Raw genomic sequence first — 23,958 nt, 5'->3', positions numbered from 1 at the left:
GCATGGAAATACATGAAAAATTTAACTTTTACACTATATAAATAATGTATGTTTTGGAATGGTGTCATGAGGATGTACATGTTGGTTATAGGTACAGACAGTGTTTCCCAGTTATGCCCATCCCCAACAACATCCTCTGTGTGCTGCAAGAATAGGTGAACCTAATGTTTAAGAAGAGTACCAGCCACAGTGCTGGGCTTGACTACCTGTGGAGATCCTTGTTGGATCAGGAGCAAAATGATACTACTTGAGAAATTTGAACTAAGGCTGTTTACCCAAACTGGAGACTACATGTGTGCAATACCTACTTGTTTCTTTCCTTAAGTCCTGTGTTTGGCAGGCTCCAGGGATGGCATCTGAAACAGTTTTGGAGCACTACACTATTACTGATTTTGTCTTTTCACTCTCCAGATCACAAAGGCAAACTTCTTTTAGAGCCTTCTACTTGTTTTTTTTCCATTAAAAATTATCTCTCGGGGACCAATGTATTAGCTTAAAGTAACTGTTGTTTTTGAGAGTATTCTTTCTTTTTGTAAGATTCATAATTAAGATAACAGAACATAGTAAAAATACAATGAAATAATACTGAGGGGGGTGGGGGGCATTTAATACTGGTCCTGCAGCTAGCAGATCTGAATTATTGATTGTTTGTTGAAACACTGTTTTCATTCTTATTTGTCTGTCACTTTCCTAGGAAACTTAAAAAGAAGCCAGCTCAGTAGAATTTCAGGTGTGGCAATGGCATCTACTGTAAGCAGATCAGTTGCCACTACTGCTTCTCGTTTTGCTGTACTACAAAATGAAAGCGATACTGATTCAGCCTCTGGAAAAGGAGGAAGAGGCCAAGATGCCAATGAGTCTTGGGCTTCAGGAGCGATACCAGCTATGAGTAAGAAAAAAAAGAAAAGGAGGAAAAATAAAGAACAGCAGCAGTGTGAGATCATGGAGGTAAAGGGATTATATTTTTCAGTGGTTGGTGAATTTCTTATCTAGTGAATAATTTTGGCTGTCCCTGACAAGTCATTGTTCTGGATTTTTTTTTTTGTAAAACAAATTATATTTGGTCACAAGGCTGCGTTTTTTCCTTTGCCTTATTAAAAGTTCTTTATGTAAAGTAAGATACTACCTACTATACAAGTTGAAATTTTTAAATGTGAAGTAGTTGGGAGGTTTTACACCACTTGAATAATTAATTTCTGATGAAGGGAATGACCTTTCTAGGAAGTAATTGCTAGGAAACAACTTTTCAGAGGTTTGTAGCAGTCGATTGTAGTTGCCTGTTTGGACAGCAGGTGTGTTAAAATTCAAAGGGGCTTTCAAAGTTATGTTTGGTTTTTTTGCTTTTTAGGAGATAGTTAGACATACTTACTCTGAAAAGCTTTAAAATCTGTTTTCCTAAATTGTACTTTTCATGTTTATCCACCAGTCCAGCCCCGTAATCTGTTAAATCCAGCCCTCCCACTCCCCTTTTTTTCCTGTGAACTGAGGGGTGGAGTGAAGAAAAGTGGTGATTTTCTGCGGTTGGGGTTCTAAGACCTCAGATGATGTGGAATTTAAGGAGTGAGACTGAAAGAATTGTTCCAAGATTCAGGGAACTTGAATCCTAGATTGCTGTCTCTGACAACTGATCTGAGATAATCTTTCTGTGGGAAACTGGATACACATTTCTTAACCAATTTAGTATGTAAAACAAACAAAACTCCTAAAGCCATCTTTTTTTCATTTAGCTTCCATTATCCTTAAAATTTTAGCACATGCAGTAATGCTGAGTAAAGGGATTTTTTTTTTCAGTTTTGACACTGTTCTTTTTATATTGATGATTAACTTTTCAATAAATATAGTCTGATGTTTGTTTATGCCTGCCTTAATACCATTAGAACTTTTTAACATCATCAAAATGATTGCGGGTATGCATATGCGTTGCATATGTCTACAGAGATTCATTTGCATGGAAGTCGTACTTATTGCTGCAGTGGCAGAGAGGCAAGTAAGGGCTCACTCGTGTTCTTCACCCCATTATGTACTATGGCTACAATCCACTGAAATTATAAATCAGAATGGTCTGAACTGGTGTTTTTGCGATCACTCTAATCTGAAGAAAAAGGCAGGGATTGTAGTGCTGGTGCAGGCAGCAAGAAACAAAGTAGCAAAGCAAAAAGCAGTAAAGCAAGTGACTGTTTAAAGGGGAAGGAAAACAGTTCTGAAGCATCTTCATGATTGCCTGGTTTTAAGTGAATTTAAGGTGAGATGAGTTGCTGTTCTGAGGAGTCCTGGCACTCCATAAACACATTAAGGATGACACTTCTATAGTACTTTGCTTCTCTTTGTTTCACCCTTCATCTGATAAAGGCTTTTCATAGAATCATTGAAGCACTAGGTTGGAAAGGACCCACTGGATCATCGAGTCCAACCGTTCCCATCAATCACTAAACCATGCCCCTCAGCATCTCGTCCACCGTCTTTTAAACACCTCCAGGGATGGTGACTCAAACCACCTCCCTGGGCAGCCAATGACCATTTCTGTGAAAAATATTTTCCTGATGTCAAGCCTGAACCTCCCCTGGCAGAGCTTGAGGCTATTCCCTCTCGTCCTGTCCCCTGACACGTGGGAGAAGAGGCCAGCACCCTCCTCTCCACAACCTCCTTTCAGGTAGTTATAGAGAGCAATAAGGTCTCCCCTCAGCCTCCTCTTCTCCAGGCTAAACAACCCCAGCTCTCTCAGTCGCTCCTCATAAGACTTGTTCTCCAGCCCCTTCACCAGCTTTGTTGCTCTTCTCTGGACTCGCTCCAGAGCCTCAACATCCTTCTTGTGGTGAGGGGCCCAGAACTGAACACAGGATTCGAGGAGTGGTCTCACCAGTGCTGAGTACAGGGAGAGAATAACCTCTCTGGACCTGCTGGTCACGCCGTTTCTGATCCAAGCCAAGATGCCATTGGCCTTCTTGGCCACACTGCTGGCTCATGTTCAGTCGGCTGTCAACCAACACCCCCAGGTCCCTCTCCTCCAGGCAGCTTTCTAGCCAGACTTCTCCTAGTCTGTAGCACTGAACAGGGTTGTTGTGCCCCAAGTGCAGGACCCGGCATTTGGTCTTGTTAAACCTCATCCCATTGGACTCTGCCCAGCGGTCCTGCCTGTTCAGATACCTTTGAAGAGCCTCCCGACCCTCCAGCAGATTGACACTTCCACCCAGATTAGTGTCATCTGCAAACTTGCTAAGGGTGCTCTCAATGCCTTCATCCAGGTCATTGATAAAGACATTGAACAGGGCTGGACTGAGCCCTGGGGAACCCCACTTGTCACTGGCCTCCAGCTGGATTTCACACCATTTCCCACCACTCTCTGGGCCCGGCCATCCAACCAGTTTTCCACCCAGGAGAGTGTGCGCCTGTCCAGGCCAGAGGCTGACAGTTTCTGAAGCAGAATGCTGTGAGAAACTGTGTCAAAGGCTTTACTAAAGTCCAGGAAGACCACATCCACAGCCTTTCTCTTGTCCAGTAGGCGAGTCACTTTATCACAGAAGGCGATCAGGTTAGTTTGGCAAGACCTGCCTTTCATGAACCCATGTTGACTGGGCCTGATCACCCGGTTCTCTTGCATGTTCTTCATGATAGCACCCAAGATCACCTGTTCCATGACTTTCCCCGGCACTGAGGTCAGACTGACAGGCCTGTAGTTCCCTGGATTCTCCCTGTGACCCTTCCTGTAGAAGGGCACAACATCAGCCAGCCACCAGTCCAGTGGAACTTTTCCAGTCAGCCAGGACTGCTGGAAGATGATGGAAAGGGCTTTGGCAAGCACATCTGCCAGCTCCCTCAATACTCTTGGGTGGATCCCATCTGGTCCCATAGTCTTGTGGGTGTCTAACTGAGCAAGCAAGTCTCTAACTGCCTCCCTTTGGATCATGGGAGCCTCATTCTGCTCCTCTAGCTCCTGGGTTTGCACACGGAGTAAACAACTTTCCTTACAATTAAAGACTGAGGCAAAAAGGCATTAAGTACCTCAGCTTTGTCCTCATCCTCTGTCACTCTTGTTCCATCTGCATCCATTAGGGACTGAATATTCTCCCTGGTCCTTCTTTTATTGTTAATATATTTATAGAAAGATTTTTTATTATCTTTCACAGACTTGGTGAATCTGATTTCTACTTGGGCCTTACCTCTTCTGATTTTTTCTCTGCAGGATCTCACTTCCTCCCTGTAGTCCACCCAAGACACCTGTCCCTTCTTCCACAGCTCATAGACATTCCTCTTCTTTTTGATGTCTCTCAAGATCTCTCTATTCAACCAATCTGCTTTTTCCCCCCGCCAGCTCCTTTTCTGGAACAAGGGGATGGTTTTCTCCTGAGCTGCTAGGGTTTCCTTTTTGAAGAGCTCCCAGCCCTCGTGGGCTCCCTTGCTCTTAAGGACTGTCTCCCATGGGACTTTGTCAACCAGCCTTCTGAACAGTCCACAGTCTGCCCTCTGGAAGTTTAATTTGACTGCTCTTTTAATCCCCCTCCTCACCTCACCTAGAACTGAAAATTCTACCATCTCGTGATCGCTTTGTCCATGGCGTCCTCCAATCGTCACATCCCCCACAAGGCCTTCTCTGTTGACAAACAGCAGGGCCAAGTGGGCACCTTCCCTTGTCGGTTTGTTCACCAGTTGTGTGAGGATGTTGTCCTCCACGCACTCCAGGAAGACTGCTTCCTTTCTGCTGTATTGTACTTCCAGCAGACATTCAGAAGACTGAAGTCTCCCACAAGGACAAGAAGTAGCAATCTTGAGACTACCCCCAGTTGTTTATAGAAGAGCTCATCAGCTTCTTCTTCTTGGCTGGATGGTCTATAATGGACTCCCATCACAATATCTGCCTTCTTGTGGGCTCCTCTCATTTTAACCCACAGGCACTCAGTCCCATCATCACCATAATCGAGCTCAAGGGTATCAAAGCACTCTCTAAATTAGAGGGCTACCCCGCCTCCTCTCTTACCCTTCCTGTCCTGCCTGAAGAGTTTATACCCCACCATAGCTGCGCTCCAGTTATATGAGTCATCTCACCACATTTCCGTAATGGCAATGACATTGTAGTCTCCTTGCCCTGCAACAGCTTCCAACTTGGACTATCTAACCTCTTAGTGCCGGTTTCGTCCTTACCGTCCCCAGACGTACTTGCCCCCACTTGCTCTGTGGTGACATGCTGGTGGTCATTGCCAGCACACCATCTCTCTGGCACTGGAGTTCCACTTCCGGGCTCACTCCCAACCAGCCTGGCTTCGTCCCCCTCCCCCTTCACATCTAGTTTAAACTTCTATTTGTGAGCCCTGTTAGATTTTTAGTAAGGACTATAGCTCCTCTAGGAGACAAGCGTGCCCCATCCCTAGTAAGGAAGCCTGGGGGTATTTTCTCCCTTCCAGGAGCCTTTTTATTAAGGAAATTGCTGTCTCTGAATTAATAGTAGACAGTACTCGTGCCTTTGTTTTCACTCCTAGTAAGGACCAGAGTGTCAGTTAATGTTTAAGCTTGAGTAGGGAATGTCTTAGAGCTGCCAAATCTGCAGGTTACTTGCTCACTATCAAATCTCATAATTACGTATGGTATTTTTAAGATGGCACTATTGTATCTGTATGATGCAGCAATTAAAAATAATTCTCATTGCAGGTTGTTAAAATGTGACCAATTTTAGATTGCTGACAAACTGTAAGGAATGTCTGTGTTATCCTTTTGCAGCCTGAACATCTAGTTCCTCTGTTTGCAGGTGCCAAATCTGTGTATACCGCCTTTGCTTGGGCATTATGTTTAGTTTGGGTTGGCTGTGAGCACACTACAATACCTGATCTGGCCTGAAATTATCCAGTTCCCTCTTCAGATTTATCTAAAATATTTTCAGCAGGCAAAAATATATTTACTTTTTCATTGTTCTATGTTATGTAGCCGTGGTGTTATTGATCCACAGTTTTCCATAATTTTATAATGTGTTGTGCCATAAATGATTAAACAAAGATGTATTGCAGGCTGTAAATTAAAGCACATGCATGCCTGCTTGCACGTCTGAATGCCTTTGTTAGTCCATTAAGACTGTTTCCACATACTTGTCAACATTTTGATTAATGTTAAAAATAACTGCTTTTCAGCTCAGAAACCTTGCTTTTAAAGAGATTCCTCAGAAATTCTCACAAGGAAGCAGTCTGTCTCAGGAAGAACAAAACCTATGCAGTGCAGTACAGAAGGACTCTCAGGAAGAAAACTGGCAGAAGTCAAGACAAAGAGATGAGCAGGTACAGCTTGATGTTTGTAGTTAGCTCTCTTTGGCTTTTCTGAAATGTGTTACTCCATGAAGTTAAATCTCACAGATAAAAAAAAATGACTAGAGAGGAAACAACAATATTCTGCTACATAGAAGGAAAAATTTTGGTTGAATATCAAGTCACATCTTCTATCAAATATAGAACAGTTTACAGCCAGCACATGTTGCTTTTTGCATACCTCATAGCTGGACTGTAAATACTGAGGTATGGTAAGAAGAATTTTTATCATTTGGACAAGAAGTAGAAGTACTGCCATGGAATGATGGTGGAATGCTGTGGTGGGAGCAAAGCTGGGAGTGTTTTGGTGGTGCAATATATGGATCTATAATACAGATCCAAGGTAGAACAATAAGGCTTGATAAGTTCTGTTAGGCATGAAATAACTAGTTCGTTTCTAGGTAACAATGAACACTCAGACTCTGAGTGCTGACTGTCCTTTAGCACGCTAGGGTAGTCCTGTCAGTGTAAAAATCTGTTTTATAATGTTAGAGCATCTCTTTTGATAATATTGATAGTAGGGTAACACTTCAGTAATACCTTAGAGATAAAGCAAAGACTGACAAAGATAATGTTTTCATTGTGTTTCTTCTTGCCAGTGTTACCACAAACAGAAATTGTACAGCAAAACGCACCTAATAAAAAACTGAATTGTTTGCAGTGCTTCAACTATTGTAGGCCAAAATAGCATAGATGGTCAAAGAAATTATTTAATTTTGTGTGGTTCTTTCAGATGGTGTTTAAAGAAATGTTTTGGTATGGTTTTTCCTAGATTCCTTCTAAATAATTCTGTAATGCACTCATTCACTGTGGCTGACAGTTTTGGCCCTTTCAAGTATTTTATTTCGCATACTCTTTTTAAAGGCAAATGTGTATTGAAAATTGAATTTTAGTGTGGTCATAGTGGGTTTATCTGCCTTTTTTATTTTGTTAATAACCTAATCACATGAAATATGTTAATGTTGTTTCTTCAGCTGGAATCTGAAATGTTTGAAGCTGATCTTGAAAAAGCATTGCTGTTAAGTGCACTGGAATATGAAGAGCACAAAAAGGTATTTGTGGGATTCATCCTAATGTAAAAGCTGTACAAGTTGGTGGCCTGTATTTTAAAAATAAATAGAAAAACTCCTAAAAGTACAGTTTTCTTCATATATTTTGTCTGCTTACATTGTTCAGAAGCTTAGGAGTTCAGAGAAATACTGGATTTGAAAGAAACCTTATATAATAATATTGTGTGCTGTAGGATTTTTTTTTAATTGGCCTGTACATGTGCAAAATTAGTTTTACTTTTTTCATTTTCTGACATACAAGTGTGCTGAAATGTTTTAAGAGTACAACAGAAATCATGACCTTCCCCAGAAAAAATCCAGCAGACTTGAAGTGTAAGAGAATCAAAGCACTGACTTCTCCTTCGGCCTCAAAGTGTTAGTTACTGTTAAATCATGCACATTTTTTCTAAAATCTTTTATCTGTTTTGAGTGTAAGTACTTAGTCCTAATAATCTGTATATGAAGTCCAACATAAGAAAAAGATTATGCCTGCAACTTTTTTTACTTTAACAAATTAAGAAAATCAACTGTGATCACCTTCAAAATGGTTCCCCTCTGAGTTGCTGCACAACTGCATACGATGCTGCTAACATTCAAAGCAATTCCACAGCCCATTTTCTGAAAGGCTGTTGAGGGTCTGTGTAATTTTTACTTTTACATCTTTTACCAACACAATTAGTTCCTTTGAGCAGTGACTTGATTTTTGGGAATTGACAGTTATTAGCTAAAAACTGCTTCACAAACACAGCATTGTTCACTAGGGCATTATCTTGATGTTAACTTGCTATTCACTCGTACAGTGACATTTTCCAACTTAGAGTAAGAAAATGTGTATATTTGAACACATGTCCACTTGTATGGAGTGAAGGTGAGCGCAATGATCACTTTGAGCCTTGTCTCAATGTGACAGGCTAGGACATGTTCTATAACCATCTCTGCCTCTCCTCTCCCACTTTTGGTTCCTGATCTGTAGGGTTAATCTTGGGGTTTTTTAGTGTCAAATCTTGCCTTGTGCATTTTCTTAGCTAGTTGGGATGCTGTTATCTGAATGCTTTCTATGAAACACTGAAGAATTGTTCAGAAAAGTATGCTTTTTTTTTTTATCTCTAACAAGAAGTCGCTTCCTATTTGCAATAAACCAGGAGCCAGTTAAATGTAATGAAAATATGTAACTTTGAATATAATTATGCATCATAAAGAAAAATTGCACATGCATTTTTGTGCAAATATATCTGTACAATACTTAAATTTTTTGGAGGGGGAGGGTATGATGGTCCTCAGAAATCAAGGATAAATTTTTAACTTACTTCCTCAAAGTTCTTTTTTAAAGTGCAGACAATCTTCAGGCATAGTAGCATAGTGTTGTTTGTAGACTTATTGAGAATTACCTCTTAATAGTTTAAAGCATCTACAATATATTCAAGATACACAGTACTCACACATACCAAACAACTCTTGTTTTGTTGGAAAGAAAAGTATTTAGTTTCTATATTTGCTTTCTATATAACAATTTTTTCTTAAAATTACTTAGCATTTAAGATTAAAAATAATCTTTATTTAATTAGTGTTTAAGATTCTTTTTAAAAACTGGGTCATTGAAAGATTTGCTAAAACTGTTAATGTAGATGTGTGTGGAGAAGGGACTCTGGTTCAAATGGCTATCATGTACAGGACTGTCTGATTTCAATAGGAGTAAGGTCAATTGGTAGAACATTGCTGCACTTTTAATAGCTCTCTGACTTCTACTGAATGAGTCAGCACATTTTGGGAATATAAAGAAGGTACAGTAGACCTCTGGTTTTGTAGAAAGTACTAACCCGTACTGTGCAGCATTCTGCCTTCCTGTATTTGACTATCTTATATTCTCAGTGCATGAGTGCCTGGATAAAATTTGATGGTTGAGGAGGTGTTAGGCTGATAGTTCATTCACTGTGATGTATTACTTCAGAGAACAGAATCGGTGCTTAATTGCTGATATATCTTGCAATCTTTAACCAAACCTGAAGCCTGCAAATTACTGTTCACGCTAAAAACTCCTTTAGTGTACTATCACTATTTTTTTCCCTTTATAAAACGTTAAGAAAAAATACTTGGGTATTGAAGAAAATTATACCAATGGGACTTTATTGTTCTAGGTACATGAAAATGTTGAAGATACTTCACCTCAGTCAAAAGCTGTGAGTAAGAAAGAGAAAAAAAAAAAGCAAGGAAAAGACAAACCTCCGGCTGTGACTCTTAAAAGCTTTCAGCTAGACAATAATACAGGTATGCCTTATCATTACATATAAGCTGTTCTACTTCAAATATTTTCAGTATGTGTGCTAACAGCAAAATGCACTCTTTTCTGTGTGCATTGATAGTGCTTAAACAAACACAAATGAGTTGCAGTTAGTGCGTCTTGTCAAGTACAAAACTAAGTGTTCATCATATCATAGAATCATAGAATAACCAGGTTGGAAGAGACCCACCAGATCATCAAGTCCAACCATTCCTATCAAACACTAAATCATGCCCCTCAGCACCTCGTCCACCTGTGCCTTAAACACCTCCAGGGAAGGTGACTCAAACCACCTCCCTGGGCAGCCTGTTCCAGTGCCCAATGACCCTTTCTGTGAAAAATTTTTTCCTAATGTCCAGCCTGAAACTCCCCTGTCGGAGCTTGAGGCCATTCCCTCTTGTCCTGTCCCCTGTCACTTGGGAGAAGAGGCCAGCACCCTCCTCACTACAACCTCCTTTCAGGTAATTATAGAGAGCAATGAGGTCTCCCCTCGGCCTTCTCTTCTCCAGGCTAAACAACCCCAGCTCTCTCGGCCGTTCCTTATAAGGCCTGTTCTCCAGCCCCTTCACCAGCTTTGTTGCTCTTCTCTGGACTCACTTCAGAGCCTCAACATCCTTCTTGTGGTTAGGGGCCCAGAACTGAACACAGGATTCGAGGAGTGGTCTCACCAGTGCTGAGTACAGGGAGAGAATAACCTCTCTGGACCTGCTGGTCACGCCGTTTCTGATCCAAGCCAAGATGCCATTGGCCTTCTTGGCCACCTGGGCACACTGCTGGCTCATGTTCAGTCGGCTGTCAACCAACACCCCCAGGTCCCTCTCCTCCAGGCAGCTTTCTAGCCAGACTTCTCCTAGTCTGTAGCACTGAACAGGGTTGTTGTGCCCCAAGTGCAGGACCCGGCATTTGGCCTTGTTAAACCTCATCCCATTGGACTCTGCCCAGCGGTCCTGCCTGTTCAGATACCTTTGAAGAGCCTCCCGACCCTCCAGCAGATTGACACTTCCACCCAGATTAGTGTCATCTGCAAACTTGCTAAGGGTGCCCTCAATGCCTTCATCCAGGTCATTGATAAAGACATTGAACAGGGCTGGACCCAGCACTGAGCCCTGGAGAACCCCACTTGTCACTGGCCTCCAGCTGGATTTCACACCATTTCCCACCACTCTCTGGGCCCGGCCATCCAACCAGTTTTCCACCCAGGAGAGTGTGCGCCTGTCCAGGCCAGAGGCTGACAGTTTCTGAAGCAGAACGCTGTGAGAAACTGTGTCAAAGGCTTTACTAAAGTCCAGGAAGACCACATCCACAGCCTTTCTCTTGTCCAGTAGGCGAGTCACTTTATCACAGAAGGCGATCAGGTTAGTTTGGCAAGACCTGCCTTTTGTGAACCCGTGTTGACTGGGCCTGATCACCCGGTTCTCTTGCATGTGCTTCATGATAGCACCCAAGATCACCTGTTCCATGACTTTCCCCGGCACTGAGGTCAGACCGACAGGCCTGTAGTTCCCTGGATTCTCCCTGTGACCCTTCCTGTAGAAGGGCACATCAGCCAGCCACCAGTCCAGTGGCACTTCCCCAGTCAGCCAGGACTGCTGGAAGATGATGGAAAGGGCTTTGGCAAGCACATCTGCCAGCTCCCTCAATACTCTTGGGTGGATCCCATCTGGTCCCATAGTCTTGTGGGTGTCTAGCTGGGCAAGCCAGTCTCTAACCACCTCCTCTTGGATCATGGGAGCCTCATTCTACTTCTCTAACTCCTGGGTTTGCACACAGAGTGAACAACTTTCCTTACAATTAAAGACTGAGGCAAAAAGGCATTAAGTACCTCAGCTTTGTCCTCATCCTCTGTCACTCTTGTTCCATCTGCATCCATTAGGGACTGAATATTCTCCTTTGTCCTCTTTTTATTGTTGATATATTTATAGAAAGATTTTTATTATCTTTCACAGACTTGGTGAATCTGATTTCTACTTGGGCCTTAGCCCTCCTGATTTTTTCTCTTCAGGATCTCACTTCCTCCCTGTAGTCCACCCAAGACACCTGTCCCTTCTTCCACAGCTCATAGACATTCCTTTTCTTTTTTGATGTCTCTCAAGATCTTCTTACTCAGTCAACCTATTTTTTCCCCCGCCGGCTCCTTTTCCAGAACATGGGGATGGCTTTCTCCTGAGCTGCTAGGATTTCCTTTTTGAAGAGCTCCCAGCCCTCGTGGGCTCCCTTGCCCTTAAGGACTGTCTCCCATGAGACTTTGCCAACCGGCCTGCTGAACAGTCCACAGTCTGCCCTCTGGAAGTTTAATGTGACTGTCCTGCTAACCACCCTCTTCACCTCACCTAGAACTTTAAACCCTATCATCTCATGATGGCTTTGTCCCAGTATTGTTCTTGCATTAGTCTTATTTCTAAAATCCTTTCATCTGTGTTGGTAGAGCAGAGGTTCTGAATTTTCGTGAAGAAATCAAGGTACATGCTAAAAAAGGAAGAAAGTAATTTGTTTTCTAATGTCTTTCTTTTAAGGATGTATTTATCTATATGTACAACATTTAATAAACAATTTTTTCCCAAATAATCTGATTAGAGGAAAATCATTGAAAGTCATTAAAGCTGGAAGGCATGGAAGGCATTCAGGTATGCTATGAAATATGTGTCAAGAAAGCCTAAATTGACTCACAAATTTAAAAAAACAACAAATTCCTTAATTGTCTGTACCACAGACATTGCCTTCCACTTCAACTGAAGCGAGCAAATATGGTATGCTGCTTTTGAAATATCTGGTAGCAGATGCAAGTACAGGGATTAATGTGATACACAGTCTGTAATACCCACTTCTAAATACTTTAGCACTGAGTTTATATTGTGACTTAGAGAGGAGAGTTAATATTGAAAAACTGCAATAGATGCTTTTTTTTTTCTGCCACTTTTCAAAGTGTCTTTTTTCAATAGCCAGCTGCACAAGATTTAATTAACTTATTGATGTCATTTTTTTCTGTTCTTTTCAGATCACATTGCTAAAAAACATGAGGTAAGTCTCCTTCACACTAGTTTAATAAAAAAAAATTACCTCTTGCATTTAGAAGGTATCTTTTATTGCATTTAGAAGGTATCTTTTTTTTTTTACATTTAGAAGGAATCTCTTTTTTATGTTTAGGAGGAACCTTGGCACTTTCTGTAGTGACAATCAGTTACAATTCTGCAGCTGACTGATTTCAATTTGGAAAATTTTTACAGATACAGATTTAATAGAATCATAGAATCATAGAATGGTTTGAGTTGAAAGGGACCTTAAAGATCATCTTAATTCCAACCTCCCACTAGATCAGGCTGCCCAAAGCCCCATCCAACCTGGCCTTGAACTCTTCCAAGGATGGGGCAGCCACAACTTCCCTGGGAAATCTTTGCCAGTGCCTCACCACCCTCATTGTGAAGAAATTTCTCCTAATGTCTAATCTAAGTCTGTCCCTCTCCACTGTATAGCCATCCTCCCTAGTCCTATCACTACAAGCCTAGTGCTTCCCCAGCTTTCTTGTAGCCCCTTCAGGTATTGGAAGGTTGCTATAAGGTCTCCTTGGAGCCTTCTTTTCCAGGCTGAACAACTCCAGCTCTCTCAGCCTGCCTTGTATGGGAGGTACTCTAGCCCTCTGACCTGGTCCAACAATTCCATATGTTGAGGATTCCAGAACTGGACATAGTACTCCAGATGTGGTCTCACAAGAGCGGAATAGAGGGGCAGAATCACCTCCCTCGATGTGCTGGCAACGCTTCTTTTGATGCAGCCCAGGATATGGTTGGCCTAAGCTGCAAGTGCACATTGCTGGCTCATACTGAGCTTCTCATCAATCAGCATCAATCAGTCCTTCTCTGCAGGGCAGCTCTCAATCTGTATTGAAAATCCCCCAATCTGTATTGAAACTATGGATTGCCCTGACCTGGGTGTAAGACCTAGCGCTTGGCCTTGTTGAACCTCATGAGGTTCACACAGGCCCACTTCTCCTGCTTGTCAGGCCCCTTTGAATGACATCCTGTCCCTTGGGCCTGACAGCTGCACCACTCATCTTGGTTCCATAAACAGCACTCGTCCCAGCAGACCTGTAAAGGACATGACTTGTTACTGATCTCCATTTTGACATCGAGCAGTTAACTCCTACCCTCTGCATACCATTCAAACAATTCCTTATCCACCAAATAGTCCACCCATCAAATCCATGTATCTCCAATTTAGAGAGAATGATGTTACAGGGGACAGTGTCAAAGGCTTTACAGAAATCCAGATAGATCACATCCATTGCTTTTTCTGTGTCCACTGATTTCTTCACCCCATCATAGAAAGCCACTAGGTTGGTCAGACAGGATTTGGCCATTGTTGAAGCCATGCCGGCTGCTATTAATCACCTCCCCATCCTCCATATGCTTTAGCATGTCTTCTGGGAGGATCTGTTCCATGATCTTCCCCGGCACAGAGGTGAGGCTGACAGGTCAGTAGTTCCCAGGGTCATCTTTTCTAGAGAGGTATGTCTGCAGTTCCTGTATTTTGAGAACTTAGTATTTGCTTTCTTAGAAGTAGCTCTTGCTTCTTTAGTTTTCAGATAGTCTTTGATGTGACTTGCAAATATACAAGCAGGTTAAAAAATACAAGTTGTAGTACAAAAAAGAGAAGCAAATTGAGGTGGTACTACTATGTTGTGTTGTAGTCCATAAATATTAAAGCTGTTAGAGGAAAAAATAATTAGCAATGAAATAAAACATAAAGGAATATAGTCATAGTGCAAAAATATTAAATTCCAACATCATGCTTTTGTAATCTCACCATTAGCTAATGTTAACTGTTGATTAATTTCTAGGCTTTTCCATTGGTATCATATTCTCTAGGTGGAAGTCACAGTATGTGACTTCTCAGGGCATACAACATAAAACAGTATCTAGATTTAATTATTTTCTGTGACTTAAGCTATTTTCTAAACATGTTAATTTCTAGCTCAATATTAACTTGCATGTAAAGGAAGATGTGTTATAGTACTTTTTTTTGGACAGGAACAGAATTCTTCCCAGTCTTCATTGCATGATGGAGCATTTTTCAACAGACTGGAAGATGATGGTCACAGAATACTTGGAAGAGAGAAAAGGAGAGTCCAGCATATTGGTTGCAGCAAAGCAGTTAACTGTACATCTGATGAACACAACCAGGCATGTAAAACAGCAGTCGTTCGGAAGTGAAGAAGTTTGCCTAAGGAAGCTTATTAAATTGTCAGAAGGGGGCACCTGAGTAGAAGAAAGCACAAATAGTACCTGATAATCTTAAAGAATTAAAAGCCCCGCAACATTGTATATTTTTATCTGTCTGGGGAGGTATTTAAATTACTTCATTTTCTTAACACAAAACACTTGTGATTGAAATTGTTGCTTCACAGCTGATGCCTATATATATTACTATATTTCTTTTCCTTTTGGTATCTATGCATATATACTTCTTTAGTTTTGATCAAGAATTCTGTTCTCTAACAAACAAATATGTTGCCAAGAATTGAATTCATGTGACTGCATTATTAAGAAGCAGTGTTTTCTTCCTTATAGGAATGGGTTTTGAAAGATGGAAAACCAGAACAACTGAAACTTGAGTGTGAAAAGAAAGATGCAGAAACTGAGCAACTGAAAAATACAACTCAGTGGGAGGTATGTGTGCTGATAATACCTTCAAATAGCAGACAAATCTAGCATTATTGTACATCTGAAACAAAGTATTAGAATGTGACCAGTCTGTAGAGATGCTTTTGACTGGCCACAGACTGTTTTTTACACAGCAAATTATTCATTCAGCACCACATGAAGTGGTCTTTCTTGGTGAGTAAGTTAGGTGCCTAAAAATAATCAGAAGGATAAGGACAAAGCATCCAGACATAAACTTCTTAACAAGTAGTGCCTGATACACCAGATTTCTTGCATTGCTGTTTTCAGGGTCAACAAAATAAATGTGTAATCCAAGACTAGGCAAGATCCTGAGCAATCTGATCTGCCTTGGAAGTTGGCTCTGCATTGAGCAGGTAGTTGGACTACCTTGGGTCTTTTCCAACCTATTTAGTTTTTCAATTTTACTCAGCTTTTCTTGCATTTAAGAACTACGTATTGATGGGGGGTTTGGTAGATCCAGTCCAGTAACCTATGAACTTGTCCAGAGACCTTAATACAGTTTTAGATGGCCATGAAAGGTCCAGCTGAAATATAAGTTATTTATCCTCAAGGACTGGTGTGATTCTTGAAGTTGAAGACAGTACCTTCTTTATTACAAAAAAAAGTATGTCCAAAACTAAACTTTTACAGAAGCTTGCAAGAGCAAACTGTATGAAGAGATTTGTCAGGAAAAATAAGTTTACAGCTGAGATACGTGACTAGAACTGACATATAGTGGCCTAGAAAGAGGAAAAGACTGACTTTTGAAGAAATTGTGGTGATACCAGATTGGAAAAAAACAGCAAAAATAGGTTCTTGAGTAGTAAAATGTAAATAGTTGAAAAGGAAAGAAACTAACAGAATAACAATAAATGCTGAATAAAATAATCTATAGAACAGTGGGGCCTTTCCCTGCTTGCCAAAAAAATATGGCAAACTGTTTAGATTAACCTTAGTATCTAGAAAGAGCATTATAATTGTTATAATTTTTAAGGGAAGAAATCACAAGGCCTTTGATGCAACAGACCTGTATACTTAAGGCAGACCCGCATAGTGGTTCCTGCATACTCAATGCACTGGCATAACTTACTTATTTTAATTTGCTGTAAGCCCTGTGCTTGCCTTTTTCTTGACTCTTGGTTATTAATGCACTTCTCCTATTGTGCATTTCTTGCTTTGGCTGTGATTTAATTAAAACAGGTTATCTTAAAGTCTTTTCCAACCTAAATGGTTCCGTGACTCTATGATTCTATTATTAGATTCTCTGCAGAGGACATCACTTTAAACTCTGAAGTCTGACTCTCAGTCATGCTTACTTTATAGAATACTTTTTTAGTAGGAGATGCATGTAATAATTAAATGTTTTTAATACAGGCAGAGTGTAAAGAGTTAAAAGCAAAATATGCAGAGCTGAAGATGAGGTATAAAGTGGCAAGTAAGTAAAAGTTTTATGAGGAAACTTACAAGTTCTTTTTCAAACATGGAAAGAACTTTCAAAGCAGCTTTTTGAAAATAACTTGAATCGGTGACAGTTATAAAGAACTAAGAAGCTATTAATTTGTAGTCACTTCAGTGAGCTACAGAATTTGGTGAACTACACAGTACTGCATTTCTGCTCCATAATGAAATAATGAGCTGCTTGTTGAGATCATTCTTTGAAATATAAACTCTTCAGTTACATTTCAAGTACAATGATTCTTCAAGTTAGACTTATTTTGCTAGTGACAGCTCTCTCTGCTGGACTGATCTCATCCGAGTATCTGTTCAGATACACTTGAGGAAACTGACTAGTTCTGGCATCTTTGCAAGCTGTGCTTGGACTGATGGAAACAGTCTACACCTAAGCAAGTCTCTTGCTTACATTATGAATGGGGATAGCTAAAACACGGGATTACATATGCAACTGTCTGATAATTTTCTTCTGTTGTAAAACAATTCAGAGTTTTTATGAGTCAGTTTGTTGACAAAGTTTGGGAAAAAAACATATATATGTGCACTTATATGTGTAAATATCCTAGAATCTTTATAGTCATGCATAATTATAATTTACTATTCCTAATCTTGCTTGATGAAGCTGTTGGTGCTTATGATGCTAGCCACACTAATTTTGTTACAAAATTGCCTTTGCTTCTCAATTTATTCATTTCTTGAATGTAGTTTCTTCTCTGGACTAAATTCTATGCTAAAAAAGAGCTCTCTTTTTTTTATTTCAAGTATGTTTACAGAGTCTCTTTCTAAGCTGGTACACATGTTCATAATGTTGATTGACTGTTGCAAATTTTAACTTGGAAATGTATTTCTTCAGGTCTGTGTCTGAGCCAAGAGGAAATATTTTCATCTTGAGAGAAAAGAGTTGAGGTTGTGAAGTTACAAAACAAGCAATTTTGTGTTTTTCTACAGACTGAGTATTCTTTGTTCTGAGAAGAAAGCTAATGGCAGAATTGAGCCTTGAAAATCTTCATTTCTTCCTATTGAAAATTATTAGTTATCCACAGATACGTCATAGACACTAGCTAAATAGTTTAAACATCTCTGTATTTGAATAAACAGAGGTTTCCATAGCTATGACTGAGCTTGTATGAGGAACTTATGATCCCAAAATCTTGTTCTGTTACCAGTAGTCAGCTTTATAGTTGACTTTGGTCACAATAGATATCTCTAAAATCCATGTTGCTTACAGGATTAAGTGTGGGCTAAGTAGTGCAAGGTTGTGGTTTAATCTCTAGAATTTTTCCAGTTGATACTGATGGCATTGTTAGCTAATGGTTGGTTTGATGTACAACATTTGCTGTTCTCTTAGTGAAGATGGCATTATTTAGAGGGAACAAAATAGTGAAATAAAGTGGTGTCACAGTGCTATTGCAGATGAAGAAAGATCTTCATGCTCTGTCTTCCTCTCTCTGTAGAGAAAGACAAAGAGGAAATACTCGCACAGATTGCTGAATGTCAGATTCTGAAGGATGAATTCGTCTCACATGTAAGCAAGGATTTCTGAATGTAAAATAAGATGGGTATTTCAAAGATGCTATTTATTTAAGGCACCTATAGAGGCAGGGAAGGTAGGAAGGTGAAACAAAAAACTTTTTTGAAGCAAAAAAGTTACATTTCATCCTTAGCTCTGCACTGCGTGTGTTAGATGACATGTATTATGTACGTCTCCCTTATGACTCACTGAGAACTGTTCCTGAGACAGCAGATCCTCAGCATGTCTGAAAATATTTTTGCCCTGAATGACACCTTAGAATATCTGATAACCCAAGCCGAGAAGCTCAGGTGCTTCAGAAGATGCTTTTTTCCTGGATGGTAGTTTTGCTTGTTTTTTATTTCTAGTCTCAAGTTTACAAACAAATCATGTCAGTTAAGAAATCACTGTAGTACAGAGCATGCAAGACTTTTATGCTTAGTTTTATGTCTACAGGGACTACTAGTTCCAAGTCTTTTGACTTGTCCAAATGTCTTGTGTATAACACAGTACTATGTTTGAGGGTGATGTAATAAGCTTATCTGTGTTGCATAGTGCTATATCAGTTAAGTATTTTATGGAATAAACTGATGTAGAGTCCAAAAGTTGGAAGAGTTTTGAACTTTATAGCTTTTCTATATCATTATACAGGTAATCCAGTAAATGTTGCTTGAGAAATAAAAATAATTAAAGAATATTTTACTTGTATGGTCAGTTCACGCACAGTGATTGTGCAGATCACTGTTGAACTCGGCACATATTACCTCTTTGTCCAACATTAATGGAGCACAACATTGACTTGATAAACTCACAGGCATTAATGTGATTTTATAAATTCTTATTCTGTATGTTTTTAGGTAACTAGACTTCATGCTGCATTAGAGCAAGAAAGATCCAAAGTGAAACTACTGCAAGCAGAATTATCAAAGTATCAGGTAGTTATTTTCTGTGTGTAAGTTTGTTCTTGATGTAGCTGAGACTATCATTAGGTAACGTGCTCTGAACTGACCTATTACTTCCAATTTTTCCAGTTTAAAAAAATTAGCTGTTCATATTGCAGGAAAAAAAAAACAGCAAAACTAAAGCACCATTTTGGCAAGTTGAAGTCTACCAGTTGTTTTGTACTTGAAAACTTCTTGAAGTATGCCAGTCAATAATCATACTTCAAACAACAAATTGGTTTACTTGTCTGCCTTACTGTGTGTAACCAGACTAACTGTAGTTTTCATGGCTTCTTTTGGCACATTCTTTCTCTGGTTCTGTATCTTAGTTCTGTCTTTAGCCAAATCTTTGTATGGCATTTACAGCAAGTTGTATTGAAATATGAGGGATAAGATCTGTGTCTTGCTAACTGTACATATGCTGTTTTATGCAACTTGGCTGCTGTTACAACTCATGTTAGTGAATTTCAGTTAGTTTTTGCATAAGTAGTATGTTGTTTGACTCTCTTTAAAAGAGTGAGAGTGTTTACCAGTAAGGATTCGTACTTGTTTATATTTAAAGTGATATTTGAGCTATTAAGGAGATTTTAACAAAATAAATGGTTTTATGGGGCCTTGGGTGGCCCGATCTAGTGGGAAGTGTCCCTGCCCATGGCAGGGGGTTGGAACTAGATGATCTTGCAGGTCCCTTCCAACCAAAACCATTCTGTGATTCTGTGATTCTGTGATTGTGCATGACTTGATGTGGTTTTGGGGTTTTTTTTGTTTGTTTTTGTTGGGTTGGTTGGTTTGTTTTGACTATGACCTTTTGCATCAGTTACAATGACAGCCTGTGGTATAGAATCAAAACTTCTAAGGTAGCCATGTACTCTTTGGCAAGGTATCCTACTTCAAGTTGCAACACATTGTATGTGAAACCTAGCTCATTAAGCTATTACTACTCTTTCTGAAGCAACAAATCTTTTCAGATTACATCAAATTATTTGTCTAGAATTATATTATGTTCTGTACATTTTTGCATGTCTTTTTCTGTTGTCTCTCTCCTTGTCACTTTACTGCAAGTGAGCAATTTCCTTCTTAACGTTGTCTTTCAGCATCTGACAGATACACATGCTTGTTCAGTCCTTTACAGGCAAACTGAGTGCTCATACTATTAGTTGAAACTAAAGTAAATTTCTTGTTCAATTCAGTGATTCACATCACTGTTCTGACTTACAACTTCAGTCTTTGTTTTTCCCCTCCCATCCATGTATTTGCGAATGTTAAGTATTTTTCTCTATAAATAGGAATTCTTGAATAAGATAAATTTGTGGTTAACTGCAATAAACAGGATTAAAATAAGAAAGTAGGAAATTTACAAAAGATAGTCTTTGTTATGTTCTTAGGAATTAGTGTTTAATTAGCTGTTCTGTTGTGCCTTTCCCCCTTTCCTTTCCTGCTTTTTCTTTCTTAATTCACCACCATGGGGTATTTTGTTTGGCTGGTTGGATTTTTTTTTTTTAACTGAGTTCTTTTTGTATGTGTGTTTTGTTTTAGGAAAACTCTTGCCTGCCTTGTAGAGATTGTTGGTTTTGCTTTTATTATTCTCTGCAGGTTGACCCGGACAACCCTTCTTGTATTACTGCTTTTTGTGGTGTCATTTTTGATGACAAGGCTGACTTCTTTTATGAAATACTGCTTTGTAATATAAGAATGTCTTTCAAAAATAAGTAACCAAAATCTGTAGGTTAAACAAAGAAACAAACAAAAGCAAAAAAAAAAAAAAAGCAATGAACCAGTGTGCTTTTTTATTTAACATTTCAGCTATCTATCCTGTAAGTATTTTTACTGTTTTAATTGATATAACAAGTGTGTGCAGACAAGTTTCTATCCCACAGTAGTTGTATAACTTAACAAAAGTATGCAATCCAACTCCTGTTTTCTTTCTTAATTTATATATACCAAATAACTGCAGATACACAGTGTCATGTCTAGTATATTAACTAAACATTGGTTTTAATTCTTTGTTACAGAAGGGGAAAAACCAGAAAAACTAGGCAGAACCTAAACAGTGCACATGATGTCCTCTGCCACCAGATTCAAAGCAAAAAAAATCAAATCTTTATTCAGGATTTTGCAGAGATGTATGTATTTGTTAAACAACTGCTTAACTATGCAGTTTTTTAAGGGAAAATAACAATTACCATTTGTTTAACAGTCTGAACAGTTGATTTGTTGTACTTCCTCCTACAGAAAAATTAGAAAACTACTATTCCAGTATAGTGGAAACTAACTGTAATACCATTAGTTTTTCCTTGAATAAAATTTACTCTTCCATTTCTGTGCTTGAATTCTTGCTTTCATGGAATTTCTCAATTGAGAAAACTTCATTTAATAACTATTAAGATCCAAATGAATTAGTACGCAAACAGTCAACGTTTCACCAAACTGAAAATGAGATGGCTCATGCAAAAGCATCTTGCTGTTGATGCATCCAGGTCGGTTTTTAAAAGAAACGTCAACAGGCATTACTTCCTCTCCCTGTATTAGGACATCATGAAATTCAACAAGGCAAAATGTAACATCCTGCATCTCGGTTGAAGCAGTCCTCAGTATCAACACAGACTGGGTTCTGAAGGGACTGAGAGCAGCCCTGCCAAGAAGGATTTGGGGGTCCTGGTGGATGAAAAGCTGGCCATGAGCCAGCAGTGTGCGCTTACAGCTGAAAAGGCCAATTGTATCCTGGGCTTCATCAGAAGAAGAGTGGCTAGTGAGTGCAGGGGGGTGATTCTGTCCTTCTACTCCACTCTGGTGAGACCCCGGCTTGAGTAACACTTCCAGCTCTGGAGCCCTCAGCACAAGGAAGGACATGGAGCTGTTGGGAGCGCGTCCAGAGAAGGGCCACAGAAATTATCAGAAAGGGCTGGAGCACCTCTCCTAATAGGACAGGCTGAGAGAGTTGGGGTTGTTCAGCTTGGAGGAGAGAAGGCTCCAGGGAGACCTTACTGCAGCCTTCCAGTATACAAAGGGAGCTTCTAAGAGAGACTTTTTAACAGGGCCTGTAGTGACAGCATATAAGGGGCAACAGTTTTAAACTGAAAGAGGGCAGATTTAAATTGGACATAAGAAGAAATATTTTACAATGTAGGTGGTGAGGCAGTGGAACACATTGCCCAGGGAAGTTGTGGATTCTCCATTCCTGACAGTCTTCAACACCAGGTTGATGGGGCTTCAAGCAATCTGATCTTGCAAAAGATGACACTGTCAGGGAAGTTGGAAACAGGTATTTGAAGGGCTCTTCCAACCCAAAGCACTCGATGATTCTTCAATTCTGGTATCTGTATCCTCTTCATACCTACATGGAGTTCAGCTGTGAAATGTAGCAGCTGCCATATGCAACTACCATGCAAAAAGAGTTTTCTGACCTGCTGTCTTTGAAAAGTGTCATGTGTCATTCTTCAGAGCTTACCTGATAATGGGTAGTTTCTCTTGTGCTGAGAGACAAAGCTCAAAACATTTTTTTTCTTCCATGTTAACTGTTAGTGAATGCCATATGGCTATAAAAATGCATCCCTGAACATAGTACTAAATCCTCGGTTCTTATTTATTTTGCGTTTATTGCTGAAATGGATCATTACAGAAGTACAAGTAGGAGCTGGCTAACTAAAAACAGATTAGAAAATCTCCACCAGTTACCTGGGAAATCGGTAGACAACACTGAAGTTGGAGGGAAATAACAAGAGAAGAGACTAAGGAGGAGACATAGCAAAATACCTGTAGATCTGAAATAGAAGACTCAGAACTGAGTCTTTTTTTGAACACAATGTAGCAATAAGCAATTTCCAAAGGAAAGTGCGCGTGAAAACAGTGCTTCACTGGGATGCAGGAGAGGAAAGAAGAAAAAGCCTTTGTCAATAAAGTTACTGTGAATCTGTAAAGCTTTTACAGTTAGCAGTGACTTCTGAAGTATGCTGGCAGTGGAGTAAGACTTTTCTAGGAAATCGAACATTGTAGCTAATAGTCTGTAACCATTCAACTGACTTGTCCTGCTTCTTAGGGGGTTTGGTGTGTTTGGTTTTTTTTTCTTTCTATCATTAGTCTGTTTCAAACTAAAACTCCTTTATTTGGGGTGTGGTATGTTTTTTCATTATCTGCTACCTCACAGGAAATACTTAGCAGAATAAGACCAAGACTCTTTTTTTTTTTCTCATCAAATAAGTGGCGCCTGTAAATTCAAGATGTGACTTCTTTTCCAACATGTTTGTGTTCATAAGCAATTTTGAATTAGGAAATCTAGAATATATAGCTTTTCACAAAATCTGATCAGTCTGTTTCAAGGTGTCATTAAATCACTAAGTTACATTTAGAAAGAATAATTCAATGTTGCTTCAGCTGTCTAGAAGCTAACACCAAAAAGATTGACTACCTGCTATCCTGTAAATTTGTCTTCCTCTTAAGTTCTAGTTTGACCATCTGTCCTTATTTCACATAAAGTTCTTTTGTTTTCTTTCAGAATTGTCAGTAAAAAATTTGTTCCACACAAGTCCAAACACTGTGCAACTAACCTGTGTTGTTTCAAGGTGCTATAGAGTTTGACGTAAATGATAATTAGTTTGTATAATGCTTGCTGATTGACAACAAAAGGAATTATATTAAAACAAAACAGAAGTTGTATTCCAAAAGTGCATGTTCATGTCCTCATAAAAAGCTCATTCTGTTTTTAAGTGCTAAGGAAGCAGATTTTTAATTTGGGCAACGGTGAGTCCATTTCTCTGTTCAATACTACTCCCTTCTCTGTACCACTTGGT

General features: G+C 39.6%; 1 protein-coding gene across 1 annotated transcript; it reads left to right on the top strand.

Moving 5' to 3' along the window:
- Positions 1–281: 281 nt before the first annotated feature.
- On the top strand, positions 282–21,614 carry GKAP1 (G kinase anchoring protein 1). The gene is made up of 11 exons (XM_069879813.1): positions 282–948; positions 6,114–6,257; positions 7,259–7,336; positions 9,469–9,598; positions 12,607–12,629; positions 14,636–14,788; positions 15,176–15,274; positions 16,643–16,703; positions 18,175–18,245; positions 19,088–19,165; positions 21,184–21,614. Exons 1-11 carry the CDS (start codon positions 739–741, stop codon positions 21,205–21,207), a joined length of 1,071 nt encoding a protein of 356 aa, XP_069735914.1. The 5' UTR covers positions 282–738; the 3' UTR covers positions 21,208–21,614.
- Positions 21,615–23,958: the final 2,344 nt, after the last annotated feature.

Source organism: Phaenicophaeus curvirostris, chromosome Z (genome assembly GCF_032191515.1).
Source record: "Phaenicophaeus curvirostris isolate KB17595 chromosome Z, BPBGC_Pcur_1.0, whole genome shotgun sequence".
NCBI lineage: Eukaryota > Metazoa > Chordata > Aves > Cuculiformes > Cuculidae > Phaenicophaeus > Phaenicophaeus curvirostris.
Note: the sequence above shows the minus strand (reverse complement) of the source record. Positions and strands in the feature narration are given on the sequence as shown.